The sequence below is a fragment of the Panicum virgatum genome, chromosome 3N (assembly GCF_016808335.1).
Source record: "Panicum virgatum strain AP13 chromosome 3N, P.virgatum_v5, whole genome shotgun sequence".
Taxonomy (NCBI): domain Eukaryota; kingdom Viridiplantae; phylum Streptophyta; class Magnoliopsida; order Poales; family Poaceae; genus Panicum; species Panicum virgatum.
Genome location: NC_053147.1, coordinates 35,364,776 through 35,384,990, shown reverse-complemented (window position 1 = coordinate 35,384,990; position 20,215 = coordinate 35,364,776). Strand labels below are relative to the sequence as shown.

General features: G+C 46.0%; 1 protein-coding gene across 4 annotated transcripts; it reads right to left on the bottom strand.

Annotated features, from left to right (window-relative positions):
- Positions 1-48: 48 nt before the first annotated feature.
- LOC120665832 (TOM1-like protein 6) lies at positions 49-12,136 on the bottom strand. 4 transcript variants are annotated; one of them, XM_039945514.1, is made up of 10 exons: positions 11,854-12,132; positions 9,531-9,817; positions 9,129-9,207; positions 8,955-9,053; positions 8,160-8,273; positions 7,549-7,718; positions 7,378-7,459; positions 6,954-7,039; positions 1,145-1,393; positions 49-1,053 (listed from the first exon to the last, which is right to left on the bottom strand). In XM_039945514.1, the coding sequence occupies exons 2-10, from the start codon at positions 9,566-9,568 to the stop codon at positions 291-293; spliced, it is 1,680 nt and encodes a 559-aa protein (XP_039801448.1). In that variant the 5' UTR covers positions 9,569-9,817; positions 11,854-12,132; the 3' UTR covers positions 49-290. The 4 variants fall into 4 exon arrangements, with proteins under 4 accessions (XP_039801448.1, XP_039801447.1, XP_039801449.1 ...); XM_039945513.1 differs by lacking the exon at positions 9,531-9,817; XM_039945515.1 differs by lacking the exon at positions 9,531-9,817 and having other exon boundaries at positions 8,160-8,269; positions 11,854-12,120.
- Between the last annotated feature and the right edge of the window lie 8,079 nt (positions 12,137-20,215).

Sequence of the window (20,215 nt, the reverse complement as noted above, 5' to 3'; positions counted from 1 at the left end):
TATCAACATACACCTTCCTTCCAGTTTTTCTAAGTTTCATCACACAAATTTAGAACAATCACCTTCTGCCATTCAAAATGTTTGGCCAACAAATAGGCTGATGCTTTCATATAGCTTTTGTTTGGCGTAAATTATTTATTAACAGGTTAGCAAGTTCGCAGCTAGAAGCATCGACCAAATAATTCTAAGATGAATTGGGGAAACACCCCCAATCTTACAGGCAGGATGCTAACAGTAAAAGCTAAGATAAGCAAACAATCTAGCATGATAAACAATTTCCATAGCCATCACTATGCCTTGTATGGACTGGACGTGCCACTGCCTACTTTCAGGCTACCATCTGAATTTCTCTCAAACAAGTCATCGAAGAACTTGTTGGATGAAACATAAGATGGCCTGCGAGCCCCAGCAGAAAGAGGTTGCTTCAGGTTCCGATTTATTGGTGAGTCTAAACTTGCAGTTCGAAGTGGCACTGCAAAAGAATTTGATTGCTGCAGGGGCCTCAAGTTTGGTGTCACGCTAATAGGCGAGTTGGAACTCGACTGATGCTGAGATGATGCTACCAAAAAAGGGTTGGACTCGATGCTGTCATGGGAGGCCCATGGTGGCGGTGGGTAAGCCAGTGAGTTGTAGGGCAAAGATGACGAGGATGGTGTCTGTTGCTGAATGCTTGCGGTTTGAGGCTGAGGCTGCGCCCATGGAGCGACATAATGTGCAGAAGCTTGCCCTTGGTTTACATGATAAGGCTGTGGATGGTCACTAGCTGTTGAGCCACCTTGATTCGAGGCTGGTTCAGGTGTTACTGGGGTATAAGGTGGTGATGAGTTTGAGGATACGGTGAGTGCAAGAAGGTCACTCATAACCTGGTCTTCTGGAGAAGTCCTCACGGGGGTTGGTGGATCAGGCAGAGACAATGCATTGCTCGGAACTGATGCAGAAGTTGTAGAGGGAACAGAAACTGCTGATCCTGGTATTGCCTCATGGATCGTTGACGAAGATGTGCCTAAGCTAGAAGAGGCGCTGTTGCTGCTTGTGGATCTGAATCTTGAGTTCCTGACGAAAAGAAACTGTCAGCTCTAGATGATGCAAGGAAAAGAGGTTAACTGCAAAAACGCGAAGGTTGACATGGTGACAATAGTGTGACCTGCGAGCTAGCTGAGAGAACTCGTCGTCCTCATCTTCTTCCCCATCATCCAAAACATTAATTGAGACAACTGCAGTTGTAGGAGCAACTTTTTCACCTAGGTTTGGACTGGTTCCTGCTGGCAATTCACTCACCACATCTGCTACCTCGGCTGGTACGGGAGATCCTGATACCATTGCATCATGTTTCTCAAGCAGAATTTGTAATTTATCATTTAAATCAAGAGCTTGGCCCAAGAGTTCCTCATCCCTGTATTACAGAAGAGCTTCAGGCAATTAGTTTGACAGAATATATTGACAGTAGATACCATAATAACATATTTACATCTGCCATCCTGAAAGTCATCCCTGCCTAATGAGTGCTTGCTAGAAGTCAATATTGGTGTGCTATGAGAAGAGCTTTCAGATCACAAGCTTATATTATTCAACAAAAAGACTCGATTGGATGGCTTCAGTTCAGAGTTCATACAAGGAAGTATTAATGCACCGTGACCAATGTGCCTTAATTTCTAGTGAACAATCTCCATAGAAACTAGCAGTTAGAAGGATGCCATAAACTAGAACTAATGCGTGACAATTTATATTTATCATATTCAGAACTCAAAGGCTACAAGACTACAATGAACAGTCATTAGTGTTATCTGGACCCATGCTTTCAAACGACGTGCTCACTTAGCAAGATGTAACTAATTGATGGTGATAATCTTTGTCCCTAGCCTCCTAGATTTATTGAATATTCTCAGTAGCTTGCTGTAGAGAGAGAGAAATTGGGGAAACACCACACACCCTGATTAGGGGGGTGACCTTTCATATATATAGCCGAGACGGCTTTATGTATAAGTAAGAGTTTACAAGACTTAGAGTACAAGACAAGTCAACTATACATATCTCTAATACCCTCCCGTAGTCGAAGCGGGAGGATCCCAAACGCAAAAACTGGACCGAAAATCAGTAAATAACTGTACAGGTAAGCCTTTGGTCATGATATCCGCGAACTAATGAGAGGATGGAACATGAAGCACTCGAACCTGTCCCAAAGACACCTTGTCGCGGACAAAGTGGATGTCAATCTCTATATGCTTCGTGCGATGATGATGAATAGGGTTAGCCGTCATATATACAGCACTGACGTTGTCACAGTAGACCAGAGTCGCCGAAGACAAGGGCATATGAAGCTCCTGAAGAAGCTGACGAAGCCAGCAAGACTCAGCCACAGCATGTGCGACTGCTCGATACTCAGCCTCTGCACTCGAGCGGGAGACTGTGGTTTAGCGTTTGGAAGACCAAGACACAAGATTGTCGCCGAGGAAGACACAGTAGCCGGAAGTAAACTGTCGGGAATCAGGACAGCCGGCCCAATCCGCATCAGAGTAGGCTGTGAGGCGATCCACTGGTCCAGTGCCAATGTGAAGACCAGTAGACAGTGTGCCCTTCACATAGCGCAAGATCCGCTTGAGCAGCACAAGATGAGGCTCGCCGGGATCATGCATGAAGAGACACACCTGCTGAACAGCGTAGGCGATGTCGGGTCGAGTCAGCGTGAGGTACTGAAGTGCACCGGCGAGACTCCGGTACTGCGAGGCATCCTCAACAGGATCACCATCTGTTGCAGACAGCTTGGCTCGAGTGTCAACGGGTGTGGCTGTAGAGTGACACTCGGCCATGCCAGCACGCTGAAGAAGATCCACCGCATATTGTCGCTGAGACAAAAAGAGACCATCAGTAGAACGGGTGACAGAGATCCCGAGGAAGTGATGAAGATCTCCCAAATCTGTCATGGTGAATTCCGAGTGTAGACGCTCAGTGATGCGGTGAAGTAGGGCAGTCGAGGAAGCTGTGAGGACGATGTCATCGACGTAGAGCAGCAAGTAAGCAATATGACCGCCCTCTTTGTAAACAAAGAGAGAGGTGTCCGAGACCGAAGTAGCGAAACCCAGGGTGCTGATGTAACTGGCGAAGCGCTGGTACCAAGCCCGAGGAGCCTGCTTGAGTCCGTATAAGGACTTTTGCAGGAGACAGACGTGATCTGGGCAGTCAGATCAACAAATCCAGGCGGCTGCTAGCAGTAGACTGTCTCCTCCAAATGACCATGAAAGAAGGCATTCTTCACGTCGAGCTGATGGATCGGCCAAGAGCAAGATACGGCGAGGCTGAGGATGACCCGAATCGTGGCCGGTTTGACAACCGGACTGAAAGCCTCGTCGTAGTCGAGTCCATGCTGCTGTGAGAACCCGCGGACGACCCACCAGTCCTTATGGCGAGCGAGGGAGTCGTCGGAGTGGTACTTGTGCTTGAAGATCCACTTGCCGGAGACGACATTGGCACGAGGCGGGTGAGGGTCAAGCCGCCAGGTGCCGTTGTCGATGAGCGCCCTGTACTCGTCAACCATCGCAGCACGCCAATTGGGGTCGGCGAGGGCGCTGCGATAGTTGGCCGGGAGTGGTGAGGCATGAGTCACGGAGAGCGGGAGGCGGTCCGGTGGCGGTGGAAGGGAGCCCGTCTAAGCCCGAGTCACCGGATGGGACGATGTCGGCGCACGCGGCACGGAGACCCGCATCGGCCCAAGGGAGGGCTGGGCGCGAGGTATTGGAGAAGGAGCCGGCGCCGCCCTGTGCTGAAGGAGTCGGCCGCACATGGCCCTGGACGTGCTCCGGAGGTCGTAGTTGCCGGATGTAGACGCGGAGAGGCCGGTGAGCACCGGCAGGCGGCTGCTGTACAGCCGCAGCGGCCGGCTGGTGGTCGGCTGGAGAGTTGGCCGGGGCAGAGGCCTACGCAGGCTCTGCAGGTGCCGGTGAAGGGCCGGCGGGTGCCAATGGGGCATGGCGGACGGGGCCATGCCAAATAATGGCAAGGTCCAGGTCGGCCAGGTCCGACTGATCGATGGAGGACCGCGTTCGCTCAATGTCCGAGGACGGAGCTGGCGCTGGAGGACGACCCTGCACAAGGAAGTCAAGTGATTCTGGTGGCGGCTTGGTAACCGCGAACGGAAAGTTAGCTTCATCAAACACAACGTGTCGAGATATGATCACTCTACGAGTGGAGAGATCCAGGCAGCGATAGCCCTTCTGGGAGGAAGGATAACCGATGAAGACGCAGGCTGATGAGCGAGGAGCCAATTTGTGAGATGTCGTGGCACTAAGGTTAGGATAGCATAGACAGCCAAAGACCCAATGTATGGAGTAATCTGGCATCTTGTGATATAGCCGATGATAGGGAATGTCATTGTTGATGGACGTGGAGGGGCGCCGGTTGAGCAAAACTACAGCGGTGGCCAAAGCTTCCGCCCAATAGGTGGGAGGCATGGAGGCATGGATCAGTAGGGTGCGGATGTTATTGTTCAAGGTGCGCAGCATCCGTTCAGCCTTGCCATTCTGAGTGGAGGTGTAAGGGCACTAGGTGCGAAGAAGAATGCCACGTGCAGCGTGGAACGTAGCAGTGGCGTTGTTGACGAACTCGGTGCCGTTATCTGCCTGAAAGCAGCGAGTAGGCAAGCTGAATTGAGTGTGAGCGTAAGCAACAAAATTGACAATATGATTATGAACCTCTGATTTCTGCCTAAGAGGAAACGTCCAACAATAGTGACTGAAATCATCGACTATCACAAGATAATATTTAAAACCAGAAATACTGAGCACTGATGATGTCCAAACATCACAATGAACGAGTTCAAAGGGAGCTGAAGTGCTAGATGATGAACTAGTAAATGGCAACCGAAAGTGTTTGCCAAGCTGGCAAGCATGACAGAGACCACGTATGGTATGTTTACATGAAATAGCTGATAACTTATTAAGTGAAGCTATGGCGGCAGGCACAAGATGATCAAGACGTGAATGCCACAGCAAGGCGGAGGCATCGGCGAGATGACAGGAAGCTGGGGGCGGGGTGGAGGGGATGGTGTAAAGATCCCCATCGCTATTGCAGCGAAGAATCACGGTCCTGGTCTTCGGGTCCTTCACAGAAAAGCCAAGGGCGTCAAACTCAATAGAACAGTTATTGTCGCGAGTAAACTGTCGAACAGATAGTAAGTTGCGTACAAGTTGAGGAGCAACAAGAACATTATTGAGTTTAAAGGTGTGATCAGCTAGAGACAAGGTAGAAGTGCCACGACTACAAATTGGGATAGAAGAGCCATTGCCGACCGTAATGAAAGACGGCAAATGGGGAAGGCGGGAGAAAAGGATACCGTCATTGGAGGACATGTGCAATGTCGCTCCGGTGTCGAGCACCCATGGATTGGCGCCCTGAAGTGCCATCTGGTTCAGGGTGGCAATGAGACCCGCCTGGTCCCAGCCACCTGGTGCAGGGTAGCCGGCGGGCGCCGGCGCAGGAGGCGACACCTGCGAAGGCAGTGTGTGCCTGAGGGAGCAGCGCTATGGGAGGACGCCACTGCTGCTGTGGGCCCCAGGCCCATAGGTTGAAGCAAACCCATGGGCTGTTGGGCGGGGCACCAGGTTGCGTTCCACTCTGGGAACCCTGGCCGCCGTGCTGCTGTTGGTTGCGGCTGCCGCCGCGACCACCACCGCCACCGCTGTTGCCGCCGCTGTTGCCGCCACCCTTGCCGCCCTTGCCCTTGTCCTTGCCCTTGCCACCACCACGAGGCTGCGAGGACGAGGGCGTGGAGCGGCAGGAAGGCGAGGTACATGCAGCCGTAGTTGAAGCGGCAAGGGCGGAGTTTGAGGCGACCTTGTTGTCGTTGGCGAGGCGGAGTTCCTTGAGACGAAGCATGTTCACCACCGAGGTGAAGGACGGCAGCGGCCTCGTGTTGGTGATGAAATCGGCAGTGTTGGAGAGGCGCGGGTTGAGGCCGTTCAGCAGGGTGAGCACCAACTGACGGTCCAGCACGGGGTGGCCGACGTCGCGAAGAGCGTCGGCGTTCTGCTTCAGCTGTGCTGCGTAGGCTTCGATGGGGAGATCACCCTGAGTCGAGGAAGCGAGCTCCTGGTTCAGGATGACAGCGCGCGGCTCCTAGTTCGCCTGGAACAGATCACGAATGACCGTGTAGAGGTCCCGGGCGGTCTGATCCGGCGCCATGGCAAGGTCAAGGACGCCATCGGAGATGGAGCCGTACATCCAGCTGCGCACACAAGCGTCAGGCTGATTCCAGGTGGGATCAGCCAAATGGGTCGCGATGGTGCCGTCGATGTGACCTAGAAGGCCCAACTTGCCGCACATGGCGGTGAAGAAGGCGTTCCACTTGTTGTAGTTGGGCAGTCGGAGGTTGAGCTCGATGGGGACGTGGGTCTTGACGTTGACGGAGGCATACGGATTGACGAAGACTGGAACGACGGAGTCGTGCGCGGCGGGGAGGGTGCCCTGGCCGGTGCTAGGGCTGGTGGCCGACGTGGTGGAGGACGCCGACATGGCGCTAGGTCAGGGACCAGCGCGGCGGCGGCGCAAGCAGGGGACTAGCGCGGCCTGGTGGGTGTTGGACGTGCGGGCCGGGCGGCGGTGCACGGGAGTTAGGGTTGCGGAAGGGGTGAGACCAGGAAACTAGGCCCGAACTCTTGATACCATGTAGAGAGATAGAAATTGGGGAAACACCACACACCCTGATTGGGGGGGGGGTGACCTTTCATATATATAGCCGAGACGGATTGATGTACAAGTAAGAGTCTACAAGACTTAGAGTACAAGGCAAGTCAACTATACATATCTCTAATACTTGCAACTGTAACATTCAGATGCAAATCAAACAATCCTGTTTCAGAACAACAGTGTATTGGCTAAAACTGATGGTATTACCACTGGTAGAACGTCTACTCAAGAAACGGATCACAGATGAAAACCAAAAGAGTGATGCAGTCACATACCTTAGTGAACTTACCAAGCTCAATATCTTTTTTTGGTCCAACCTACATTGGTTCACAAGTTCCGCGATAATTTCGTCGTTGACAGCCTAAGCATTAAAAAGTATGTCAATGCTACTTTACACATGCACATTTATTTCATAATAGGGTCCATAAATATATAAGAGAGATGGGCCAGATGATTGTTTATACAGGTGTTGCACAAATACTTAACAAGAACCATACAATAGGTACCAACAAAATTACTAGTCTCTTCAATACCTAAATATTAAAACAATATGTATCTTACATGCAAAATGCAGAGTCGTGCACTCAAGGATACAGCAGTAATGGAATTTACAATCATTACATTTTATTATTTAACAATATGAAACCTATTAATGGAAAACAATGTCAAAGGCAATAAAAATCCAAGGCATATGCTTACATCCTGATCATTCGGATCCACAGCTCTCAGCATCTCACTTAATAGCTCCACAGCTCCCAGCATACGTTCCAAGTCTAGCATGCTAATCAGATAAAAGCATGTCATGTAGCACAGAAGACAAAAGAATACTACCACCCAAAATATCTTCTTTTTTCTCCAAAGTAAGATTACCTCAGAGAAGCTGCATTAGATGACATTGCCACATCAAGCCTTGACGAAGAATCGAATGGCATTCCATACCCTGCTTGAAGGTATGATGGTAAAGATGCTGGACGTGTGACTGGAGGAGTAAATATTGGTGCAGCATCAGGTGAGCGGTTAGGAAATTCCACACCAGATCGCTGCAAGTAGAAAGATTCATTGGCTCATGCAAAATAAACTCCCAAGCTGAAGTAAGACTTTCTTAAAGGAACACTTTATACATGTGTATAAAAATATACTTTGAATTTTTTTCATGAAGTCATAAAGTGCTTCCAATGTAAACTCATGTAGTTTAAAATTTCTCCTAAATGACACATGGAATTATTTTACAATATGGTTCTTGACAATTCTTCAGAAAATGTGGTTCTTGAACAATTTTGACTAGAATACAAGACAGAAAGGTGAAGAAAGTAGAGTTAATTTCCATTATCTTAGTGATAGTTCTATCTACATGTTGATCCTTTTATGCACTCAAAGGTTACAGTTAGCACAGGATAAGAAAGAAACTCTAATGAGGCTAAAAGTAAATGTGTTTCACGTGTAATTTAACTATCTGATCATGCAAAAGATCTTAACTACACCTTCAATTCAGCATATGCCCAGTAATAATGAGGGTGCTTTCCACCAGGCCCCCCAAATGCTTCTTGCCAAGAATCCAGGAGTGTTAGAATTTTGTCCCTCACTTGCATATCTGCCTGGGACAGCAGTCAACAAACTTAATCAGAATGACAAAAATAAATGAATAAATAAATATGATCTCATATTTACGGTACATGTGGCTATTGAAAAATGGATAGCATAAACTCATGAATCTAGCATTTAGCAAGTTATGTCTTTGATCAAAGATCGGATAAATAGATGACAGCCAAAAGGGGAAGAAAAAATAAATAAGACTTTACTATTAAGTGCAAAATATTATTTTTAGAAAAACTGGAATTTCAGAAATATACATCATTTCAAATAGAAAAAATGGTTTATTTCAGTGATAGAAATACCAAAAATTCACTCTAAGTGTTGCATCCAAATGTACATTGCTTGTAATAGTCCTCTAAATTTGAAGAAATAAGATATGCATCTTTCAGGACACCAAATTTTATGTTTATAGCATTGCATTTGCAAATTTGTTTAGCTCTTAAGCTAACTAGATCATATATACCATGCATACATTTAGTTACTGAAGCAAATAATATTTTTCAGCGGTGCGACACATACAGTGCCATAATTCAGAATTACATTTCTGACACTTACTAAGTACAATGGTTTAATTTTTAAAAATAAAAACTAAAATGCTGTAGGTTGTGTTTTTCTCTAACACAAACAAGAGGGGTATGTAGCTTAAAGCCCAAAAACGTCATAAAGCAACACAAAGAACTGACCTTTTTCTTCACAATTTTCATCATTTCCTCCAGTATATTGCGCTCTATGACTTGAACATGCACGTGATCCCCACAGTTCTTTATTAGAGTCTCTAAAAGCTGAAAAGCAATTTCAGAGCATTCATAAGGGTGAACACAATAGGACTGCTTAGTACATCAAGCGGAGAAGCATACCGTCAAAGCAAGAAATTGAACATTCGCATTCTTGTGCTGAAGACGTTTTTTCAAAGCTTTAATCACTTCTTTTGCTTGCCTGAATCAATACAATATTATTAGCACAGCCATTTTCTTGTATAATATGAAAAGTAGCATGCCCAATGACCTTTACAAATCCTAACATTCCAATGGAAATATTATTTTAAAAAAGAGAGAAGTGGTCGGAGGTATGGATGTACACCCCCACAACCCAGATTTCAGTCCCATTCCTCTTGAATATAGGTGCCCATTTCATCTAAATAAAAAGTTACCACTTCCTCCTAGCAATTTCCTGATGCACTATCTTGCCATATCTAATTGAATATCCTAGCTGAAACAAAGAGGATTTAATAAAAAAAATGTCTCCGATAAGGATTATACACTAGAGCTTGGTCTCCTAACAAATTCAAGATCTTCATGTGGCATGCTATTCGTAACCGCTGTTGGACAGCTGATCGCCTCCAAAATATGGGACTACTGCACCCAGCACACTGTCCTCTCCGCGATCAAGAGGATGAGACATCCCAACACATCCTCACTTCTTGTGTATTCGCCTGGCAATTCTGGTTCAGCATCTTGCAACCCTTGAATCTGTCCACTTTGGCGCCCACTCGACATACCATCTCCATTGCTGAGTGGTGGAAGAAGTCTTGGAGGAAGTGCCGAGGCTGCATAGAAAGGGTTTTAATTAATTCTCTGGTCATACTTGGAGCCTGGATCCTCTGGAAGCATAGGAACTCCTGCGTGTTCAACGGATTAGAACCAAGTGTCCAAGTTTCAAAGATGAATCTCATTCCTGGATAGTTGGGGGAGCTAAGGGCTTTGCTGCCCTGGGCCTAGGGAGAGTGTCATAGTCTTGTTAGTGGTAGAATTGTCCCTGGTCAGGTCCTACTTTCCAGTTTATTTGTAACAGTTCTAGCATGATAAACCTCCCACTCCTCACTTTGATCCAAAGTGGGGTGTGGGTTATCGTATTTGGATCACCTCTTCTTCTTAATACAAAGATACACAGCTCTCCTACATATTCGAGAAAAAAAAGTTTTGGGCCTTAACTAAGAATATATATATATATATATATATATATATATATTAAAAAAACTTATGATCCCTTCCCATTTTCTTTTATGAAAAATTAAGATCCCGCAAGGAGTTTTGCAGGAAGCGGATAACCAAGAAGTCCAGTAACTACTAAAATGAGATTATGGCCACTCAGAACATGTAGCTAATGTGGATTTCCACAAAACAATAGATTGCTTGAAGTTCTTTCCTGGATGCTGTGATGATTTAAAATGAATATCCCATAATTATTTTCAGAAAGTACTTGAAAGAGTGCTCTTGGGAGAACATGTTCTGATAATGTACACTTCTCATTTGATCCATTCCTTATTTATTTTCAAATGATATATGGCTCAATTCCATCTTTAAATGTATTTTGATTGTAGTACAACAAAATCTATTGCATCCCCATCAGGCATCAATGCGTGATACTATATCCTGTTGAGGTGACTCCTCTAACCTTTGAACAAGATTCTCTTAGGTTGCCCTACTCGGCCCTTATCTATGGCAGGTACTTTTCCTACTAGCTGCAAATTGTGACTCCAGCTCCGGCTCCTACCTGCTAGGCTACTACAGAGCGGGAGCCAGAGCTGGCTGGAGCCACACCAAACCAGCTCGAAATACTAAACGGGTATACTCTATATATTCAGAGGCGTGCCCACTTGGTATTCAAGGGTATTCATTGAATACCAATTATTCTTACAAGAAAATCAAGTATATATAATCATATACATACATGTGTATTCAAAAAAAAAGAGGAAATAACATCCAGCCCACCTCTTTTTCGAGATGGGCCGAACAGATCCAAAATCGGCCCAGCCGGCCTTTCCCTCTCCCTCACAGTCCAAATTTTCAAATTATGAACAATTTGTGTTATCGGTACTCAATTATGTACTAGTATATACTTTGAGCTATTAAAAAAGTTTTGTACACTACTTGAAATTTCGAATACCCTCTTCCAAATTTTGGGCCTGCCCCCGTAATATATGAGTGAGTGCACACAGAACAAACTAATCATGGGAGGAAATTCCTGATGACATGATGAACACCGCAAAAAAAAGCAACGTTCCGTGCTTGATTGGACATTTTGTCGGCACGGGAAAGGCCTGGTATCATCACGAAAATTGTCTTCCCAAGCAGAGCACAACAATCATGAGAGCACATCACTAAATTTCTGGCGACGTGAAGAAACGACTGGGAATTGGAAACCATCGTGGACGCAATTGGATAATTTTTCCACAAGGAAAAGGTGCCGCGTTATATTATATCCTGCGAGTGCAACGGTGATTCCAGAGAAAAAATGGTAAGCTGTGTCGTTACTTTCTGTGATGCTGATGAGAAGGAGACTAGGGGAAAGTAAAAAAGGTGACATGTTGTGGGGGGGAATAATCGATTGTTGACATCCATCGCAGCCCCGCAGCTTGATCATCCCAAGGTAGGATAGAACGACACAGCAGAACAAAAATAATCCTCCTATCAACAATCAAAGGAGCCCACTTTTCCCTTCGGTTCGTAGGGTGCCAAGAACACGAACCGTTCGCCATTATTGCGGTGCCACGGGAACAAAGAATTCAAAACAGAGCCTCCCAGGTTCTCCCCGAAAGACGAACAAATAGTAAAGCTGATGGAGGGAGAAAAGACGACGTACCCGTGATCGGAGTTGACGGCGTCGCAGATGTCGATGTTGAGGGTCCAGTCGGGGCCCAGCAGCAGCTCGTTGGTGGCCTTGTCCACCCTCACCGCCGCCATCTCCGCTCTGCCGATCGAGCGCCACCGCCTGCAGGTGGAGAAATCGGATCCCCACGGCAACAACGGGGGAGAAGGGAGGAGGAGGAGGAGGAGGCGCGGAAAGGGGGCGGTGGTGGTGGTGGGAGTGGAGAATGGAGACGGATCAGTGGCAGACGTCTGGGTGGCGCGCGGTAAACAACAAAAACGGGCGGCCATTATTAGGGGACGCAACCGCACAGATTCTGCCCTTTCGGTCCACGCGAGGCTCGCCGCCCGTCGACGCTGCGTGCATGCACATCTGGCTGAAAGCGAAGGAAAGATGGCGGCGAGCACTTTCTTTTTTTATTTGTGGGGGGAGCCGTTTTTTTGCAAATGGTTTCTGAGTGTGTTTAGATCCTCAAACATCTTCAAATTTTCCATCACATCGAAATATTAAATATAGCAAATGACTCATGCATGGAATACTAAATGTAGGTAAATAAAAAAACTAATTACATAGTTTTGATGTACGTTGCGAGACGAATCTTTTGAGGCTAGTTAGGTCATGGTAGAACAATATTTACCACAAATAAATGAAAAATAATACAGTATGCTATGGTGCATTTTTCAGCACTACAGTGTTTTTTTTTCATGAGAACTAAACACAGCCTTTGTGTATTGCAAGTCTGACACGACCAACAAAGCGACAGTACTACTGTGAGTGGCCGAGGTTGCAATAAAGATACAGGGGAAGATAGGGTGATGGAACGTGGAAGCCATCAAAAGAAATTCCTCAGGCCAAAGGAAAAAAGAAGTCACTATGGGTGTGTTTAGTTGGTGAAAAAGTTTGAGTTTGACTACTATAATACATTTTGTTGTTATTTGACAATTAGTATTCAATTATAGATTAATTAGCATTATTAGATTCATCTCGTAGGAATCAGTTAGATTATATAATTAGTTATTTTTTCAACTGCATTTAATGCTTCATGCATGTGTCCGAATATTCGATGTGACGGATACTGCGCAAACTTTTTTAGGAACTAAACGCAGCCTATGAATGGTTTCTGTATCTTGAGATGCATTCTTGTATATTTTATTCTTCTATGAAATCAATGTCTCCTTTTTATCGTCCTCCTACGTGTCTTCATTTTAGCCGGAGGTCGATTTACGCTCCAATTTATAACATTTTATTTGCTAAATTGCAAATTCTAGAATATTTGTTAACAGCATTCGTTACATCACAAATTCCACCTTGGGATTCCTCCATTAAAAAAGAGAATTTAGGTAAACGTATATGTGAAATATATTTAGATTTTTCTAGTACTAAATATTTGTCTATTTCATGTTAGAAAACTAGACAATTTTTGGTATATTTTAATTCCAAATATTATTATCAATTTCATGGCATAAACGAGTAATATTGTGTGAACAAAATATGTACTTGTGTTCATGTTATTCTCACTAATAAACATGAACAAATTAATAAACCAGAATAGGTTTAGAATATACCCCAAGGCGGGACCAGTGCCGTAGGCACCGGGTGCACCGTTCCTATGACTGGACATTGTGTCGGTTAGAGCTATTCGATGTAGACGAACTAAGTCGATGCAGTGTAGACGGCCGTCGGAAAGTAGTCGAGACGATCTTGATGTTCACTTGGGGAACACAGGTACGACCACCAGGAAATAGAGGACGTAGTCGTTCGGCCACCAGAAAGCCGAGGACGTAGATATTTATTCGACCACCGGGAAGTAGACAAAGTAGTCGATCAGGGAGCGAGCAGTCGCGTAAAGACGCTACCCACAAACCTTATTGCCCCGCTATCCCGAGCAGGATCTCAGCGCTAGCGATAGGGATTGCAGAAAGCAGCAGAGGGAGAAGGAAGATGTCTCCTAAGCAGGAGTACCTGAAGCAAGTGCTTGAGTGTGAGAGAATGTGAGGAGGAGGAGCTGGCTTATATAGTTGTGGAGGTGGCTCAGATTCAACAAACCTGGACGCTCTAATGGGCTTTGACGAGTGGCAGTTACTGGTGCAATGAATCACATGAATCTCCATTAACAACCAAGGTTAATTCTGTGTCATCATTCACCTGTAATTGTCAACGTTAATTTTGTGTCATCATTCACTTGTAACTGTAACTGTTTTAACTGTCAACGTTTTATTGTCTCAGCATTCAACAGCAAATCAACAGCAAAACATTCTCATCACGTCGCACGCGCACCGCCCGCCCGCCCAACCGTCCGGTCGCGCCTCGCCACGCCCACGGCCTCAGCCCAGCGCGGCGAGGCGAGCGAGCGCGCGTGCGCGTGTGGTTCACCAACCTCCTCTTACCGGCTTCACAAGTGGTATACAAAGGGTTCACCCTTTAAGTCGGTTGAGATCCTCCTCAAATCCTGATACGGAATTAAGCAACTGATTCCCTAGCATTTAATAGTGGGCTTTGAATTCTTTTAATTACAATTGATGAAAATAAATGGGCCAAGCCTATAATTCTAACAATTCCCACCAAGAATTTCAAGCCACACTAGAAATGCTCTCATTCCCTCATTAATATACCAGTATTTGACGGAGACTGTTATGTTGAACTTCCATCTAGGACAAAGGCTACACTTATTGACAACTATACTATGGACTATGTCTTGAATTGCCAGTCTTGTACAAACAAGTTTAATCAAAGCCCTACACTAGTACTATGTTGCATAAGCATCCCCGCGGTTTGGAGCTTATACGTCATACTCCACGCCTTTCATGAGTTTCTAGAGATTACTCATTTCTCATAGACTATGACTAATAGTCAGACTCATATAGGTGTGTTTCTTACAGACGTTCTGTAGGACAACATTTTTGTTTCAAGAAAATAACTCATTTGTTTTAAAGAAACCACCTGGAACACATTAAGGTATAGACTAACCTGCCATACAGATAAGAAAAAAATTGCACCTTATACACGGAATGAGCCTTTTTACAAAGGTTCTTGTCAGACTCGGGGTAGCGGGATTGCTTATAGGCATAGAATGTTCTAGAATAAGGGATAGCACATGGATGTCTCTTACTTCTCTTTTAACTATCCGAATAGGCGTAGAACTAGCTGCAGTACAAAGGAAACTACCCGATTGTGTTGTAGTAGGACTCCAACTGTACTCGTCTAGGACTTTCCATGTAACCCTGTCCCCCCGGATATATAAGGGCGGGAAGGGACACTCTCAAAAAACATCAACACCTAAGGCAATACAAACAACCACACAGGACGTAGGGTATTACGCAACTTGCGACCCGAACCTGTCTAAATCTTTGTGTTCCTTGCACCATCGAGTTCCAGAGCAGTCGATCCCTACCTACAAACCTTGCTGCTAAGGGTATCCCAGAGCAGGCTTGGCAGTAAACACCGACAGCTGGCGCACCAGGTAGGGGATTCGGCGAGTTCATCAGTGAATTCGATGGCCGGATCAAGCGATGCTAACAACGTGCCTGAGGGCACAACTCTCGTTTTCGGTTCCTGGGCTTGCACGGCTGACGGATTGGGCGGCTTCTCCAGCCACCTTGTCACGCCCAACTCGCCTAAACCGAAAGCCATCATCCAATCAGCCGACATCTGCGAGATCGCAGACCCTAACGGAAAAAGAGCCGTATTCGAGCTCAGTTCGGATACTACAAAAAATGTGTCAACTCCAACTCGAACTCTCGGCTCAGTCGAGTTCGATACAAACTCTGATTCCAAAAAACTTCACTTTTCCGAAACCCTCAGAAAATACCTGACTTACCTCAAGTCAATCAAACGCCCAAAGATCGACAACTCCGAACTACTCGATGGAGTAGATCGAGTTTCACGATCAATAGAGGGATGCATCAAGCTTGCAGAATCTGCTCTTGGCACATCCAAAGCACACCAGAACCCAGAAGCATTGAACCCCCCACAGGAACAGGCGGGCGATATACTCTCAGGGATCGACCGAGTAGAATCTAAGCTCGTCGACTGCATTAAGATGTCTGAAAGCACTATGCAGAAGAAGCAGAAGTTGGGAGGAGGAATCTGCGGGAGATCTGGAATGCCAAACCCCCGGCTTGTTTGGATGGGACCGTCTTTCTCTAGGAAACCTCAAAATCCTTCACCGAAACCTGCTCACACTCGGGTTCCTAAACCAGCCGATTCCTCGTTCGACCAGGATTTCGACCAATTCATGAACAACCTCGACAACTTTGAACCATTCGATGACCTCGAAGACTGGTCAGATAATGTCGACTTGTTTATGGACGCCATGACCCATCCACCCCAGAATGCTGACGCCCTCTGGGAACTCGCCAAGCTCAAAAAGGGAAAATCCAAAGCTCTAGAACAATCTAGCAAGTCGATTTTCGACAAACTCTAGATTAAGGAGCCTGAAGGACTGACTCCCACTCAATGATGGCTACATTGGATGAACGATAATGCCCTCCGTGTAGAGATGGGCATCCCGCTTCTCGCTCACCCAAAGCATATATATTCTAAAATCGGTGGCTTAACCGATTCTGAATCCGAATACTCTTCTCATCCGGAGGATGAACTGGACGACCTAATCCAGTACAACAAGGAAATCGAAACCAACTCGACTAAGAATTCCAAGTCCAATCAGGACTCCCTCCCAAACTTGGTCATATATGCAACGCCACAAGGACGGACAGTATGCCTGAAGGAGACACAAGATCCCAACGCTCTGAACTTTCAGCCAATTGATCTTCCCTTTCAGCAGAGCACTCTGCTAGACCCGCCTTCAAGCAAACGAGACCAAGAAATTCAAGATCTTTGCCGTGAAATCCTCATGGTTCGCATCTCTGAAGTCCATGAACCAGAGGATGACCCCATGGAGTGTCTCAACCTCGACGACTACAATTCTGACGACTTCGATGAGTATCTTTCCGATAACTTGGAAACTACTCCTACCACGGTCACAGAAACCCAAGCTACTACCAAGCAAGATCCGCCTGCACCTTCTCCACCAGTAACAGTCACTGTTCAACTGGAAGAGCAGCACGCAATAGAAGACCCCTACGAGCGTCGTCGCCTGCTTATCCAGAAAAGAGCATTTAGGCGCCAGTGCCTTGCAAATCGCCAGCATGAATAGCAAGGAGACAACTACGACTACTCCAATAGCGACCTTCGCAATGTGATCAACATTGGTCATGACGCACGCAACGTCATCATCTCAAGGAGAAAGGAGCGCGAGGAAATAGAGGCATATAGCCCTTCTTCCAACTACCGCATTCCAGCACATGCTTCCGCATCCTTCAAGAAGCACAAGCCGGCAAGTATCCTTCCCCAGGGTAAACCGCACACTCAACATCATGGAGAAACATCTCTTGGCGGAGATAGGATCAACAAAATGCTCCTACGCAAGTGCTTCGTGCACCCAAAGAGCTCCCATACGATCTTCGAGTGCAACTCACTCCGCAAGGCCCTTGGGGCACCACTGGTAAAGGAGACTTTACCCAAAATCTAGTCGACACCCGTATCGATTAGTTTACCCCTGAGTAATCTCACTTAGTTATGTAAACCATTGCTCACGTCTACGAGCAAGGGGTAGGTCTTAAAAGTCAGAGTCTATCATTTTACAATTCCTGTAATCTCGACAAATCTTCAATAAAAGTTGATTCCATTATAAATCGACTACTTTGCTCTCGCTCATCCGACCTATACCCCATCTCTAAATACCACTCTGAAAGCTATGCTCAGCACTAGAGCAGCAACCGAGTTGTTTTTTATGGTTTACCTTGAGTACTTTTTGACATTTTCGTCTTGGGTAACCCGACGGGGTTCATCCTAACAGACCTATCCTAAGAGTCACTCCAGTCCTTGGGTAAGACACCCTACTCGCTGGCTCGAGTAGGTGTTGGATATCCTTTTGATATTTTCATCTTGGATAACCCGACGGGGTTCATCATAACAGACCTGTCTTAAGGATTACTCTAGTCCTTGGTTAGGACACCCTACTCGCTGGCTCGAGTAGGTTTTGGATACTCTTTTGACATTTTCGTCTTGGGTAACCCGATGGGGTTCATCCTAACAGACCTGTCCTAAGAGTTACTACAGTCCTTGGGTGGGACACCCTACTCGCTGGCTCGAGTAGGTTTTGGATATCCTTTCGATATTTTCGTCTTGGACAACCCGACGGGGTTCATCCTAATAGACCTGTATTAAGGATTACTCTAGTCCTTGGTTAGGACACCCTACTCGCTGGCTCAAGTAGGTTTTGGATACTCTTTTGACATTTTCGTCTTGGGTAACCCGACGGGGTTCATCCTAACAGACCTGTCCTAAGAGTTACTCCAGTCCTTGGGTGGGACACCCTACTCGCTGGCTCGAGTAGATTTTGGATATCCTTTTGAAATTTTCGTCTTGGATAACTTGACGGGGTTCATCCTAATAGACCTATCTTAAGGGTTACTCCAGTCCTTGGTTAGGACACCCTACTCGCTGGCTCGGGTAGGTTTTGGATATTCTTTTGGCATTTTCGTCTTGGGTAATCGGACGAGGTTCACCCTAACAGACTTGTCTTAAGAATTACTCCAGTCCTTGGATAGGACACCCTACTCGCTGGCTCGAGTAGGTTTTGGATATTTTTAAGATGGTTTCGTCTTGGATAACTCGACGGGGTTCATCCTAACAGATCTATCCTAAAAATTACTCCAGCCCTTGGGTAGGACACCTTACTCGCCTTGCTCGAGTAAGTTTGGGATATTTCTAAAATATTTTCGTCTTGGGTAACTCGATGGAGTTCATCCGAACAGACCTATTTTAGAAAGCAACCCAGTCCTTGTGTAGGACATACTACTCGATGAATCGAGTAGTTTGGGGATATTTTCACAAAAAAGTTTCGCCCACTTGGGTGACCAGATAAGGCCTACCCTAACCGGTCAACCGTGAAAGTCATTCCAAGGAGCATAAAACAAGTTCTTGGTACCCTAAATAGGTTGACACGAGTCTCCTGCTTGCTTGGACCATTAAGGGAGTTCCAACTACAGAACTTTTTGCCTCGAGTACTTGACGGGTGTTACTCGCTTGCTCGAGATAACAAAAGTGTTCTGTTTTCCCTTGGTATTCTGAGTAGTTGTCGAGAGTCGCCTGTTCACCTATGTATCAAAGAGCATCCTCTAAGCTCCTAACTCTCCAAGTACTCGATATGAGTTCTCCCTTGTTTGATTGGACAATCAAGTCCATAAGAGCACCAAACTAACTGACGTATTTCCTTTCAAAAGGAAATCTGCATTAAGCTACGGCTTAAAATACCCTCTCGCAAAGTGCTTTTCCCACTTGGTTAATCCTGCAGGATTGAATCCTAACCGGTCAGCACTAGAGTTCTGATTAGAACCATATAACTCGACCTTATTCAAGAAGACTTTTCTTCTTAAGGCAATTATGGATACAATTCTTGGTATCCACCATCAAGTTTTAGTAGGCGTGATGCCGCCAGAACTCACTCCTTTCGAGTATCAATTACTCGAGAAACCAAAGGATTGCATAATCCTACCGTAAAATAAGTACTTGACATTACACAAATATTAAACATTTGTTCAAAGTACTTGTGGCCCACACGCCAAACAATTTTCACAAGTAGTTCAGGGAGACCCAGACTTGTTCAAAGTCTTCACTATCTGGTCTGCTACGGCGGAGGTCTCTTGAAGATACTGATTGAATTGCTCATCAGTACAGTCAGCCTTTGCGCCCTTCCCAAGTGGATCAAGGGGAGTACATGGCTAGTAGGACCTCACCAACCCGAGTACATGTCCCACGTACTGTCGGGTGGTTGTGGAGATGTACCTTTCAAAGCTCTCGGGTACTTTCTGAAGTCTCCCCGCCAGCGTAAGCGGTTCGTCTTCATTCCCCTCTGGGAGCTCCACAAGTCCTGCCACATCTTGAGCATCATCTTTTACATCTCTGAGCTCTTCAAGCTTCTGCTGCATCAAGTCTCGGGATTCTGACAAGGTTTTGAGATGTTGAAGCATTGTTGCCATCTCTTGATCAGAATCCTCCTTGATCTTCTTGAGCTTCTCGATTTCATATGCGTTTCGGTACATAAGAATCTTTAGATCCAGTACCAAGCTTTCCTCAATCTTTAAAGATTTCGTGCAAGCTGTGTACTCGATTAGAAGAAAAGCTTATAAACACTAGGCAGAACAATCTAGTCGATTGCATCATATATGCTAAAGACTAACTCTTCTTGGCCTTGGAGAGTTTCTTGATTTTCTCCTGAAGGGCAACCTTCTCGGATGAGAGCATTTTTACCCTCTCTTTTAGAGCATTTAGCTCTGCATTGTCTGGGGGCTGG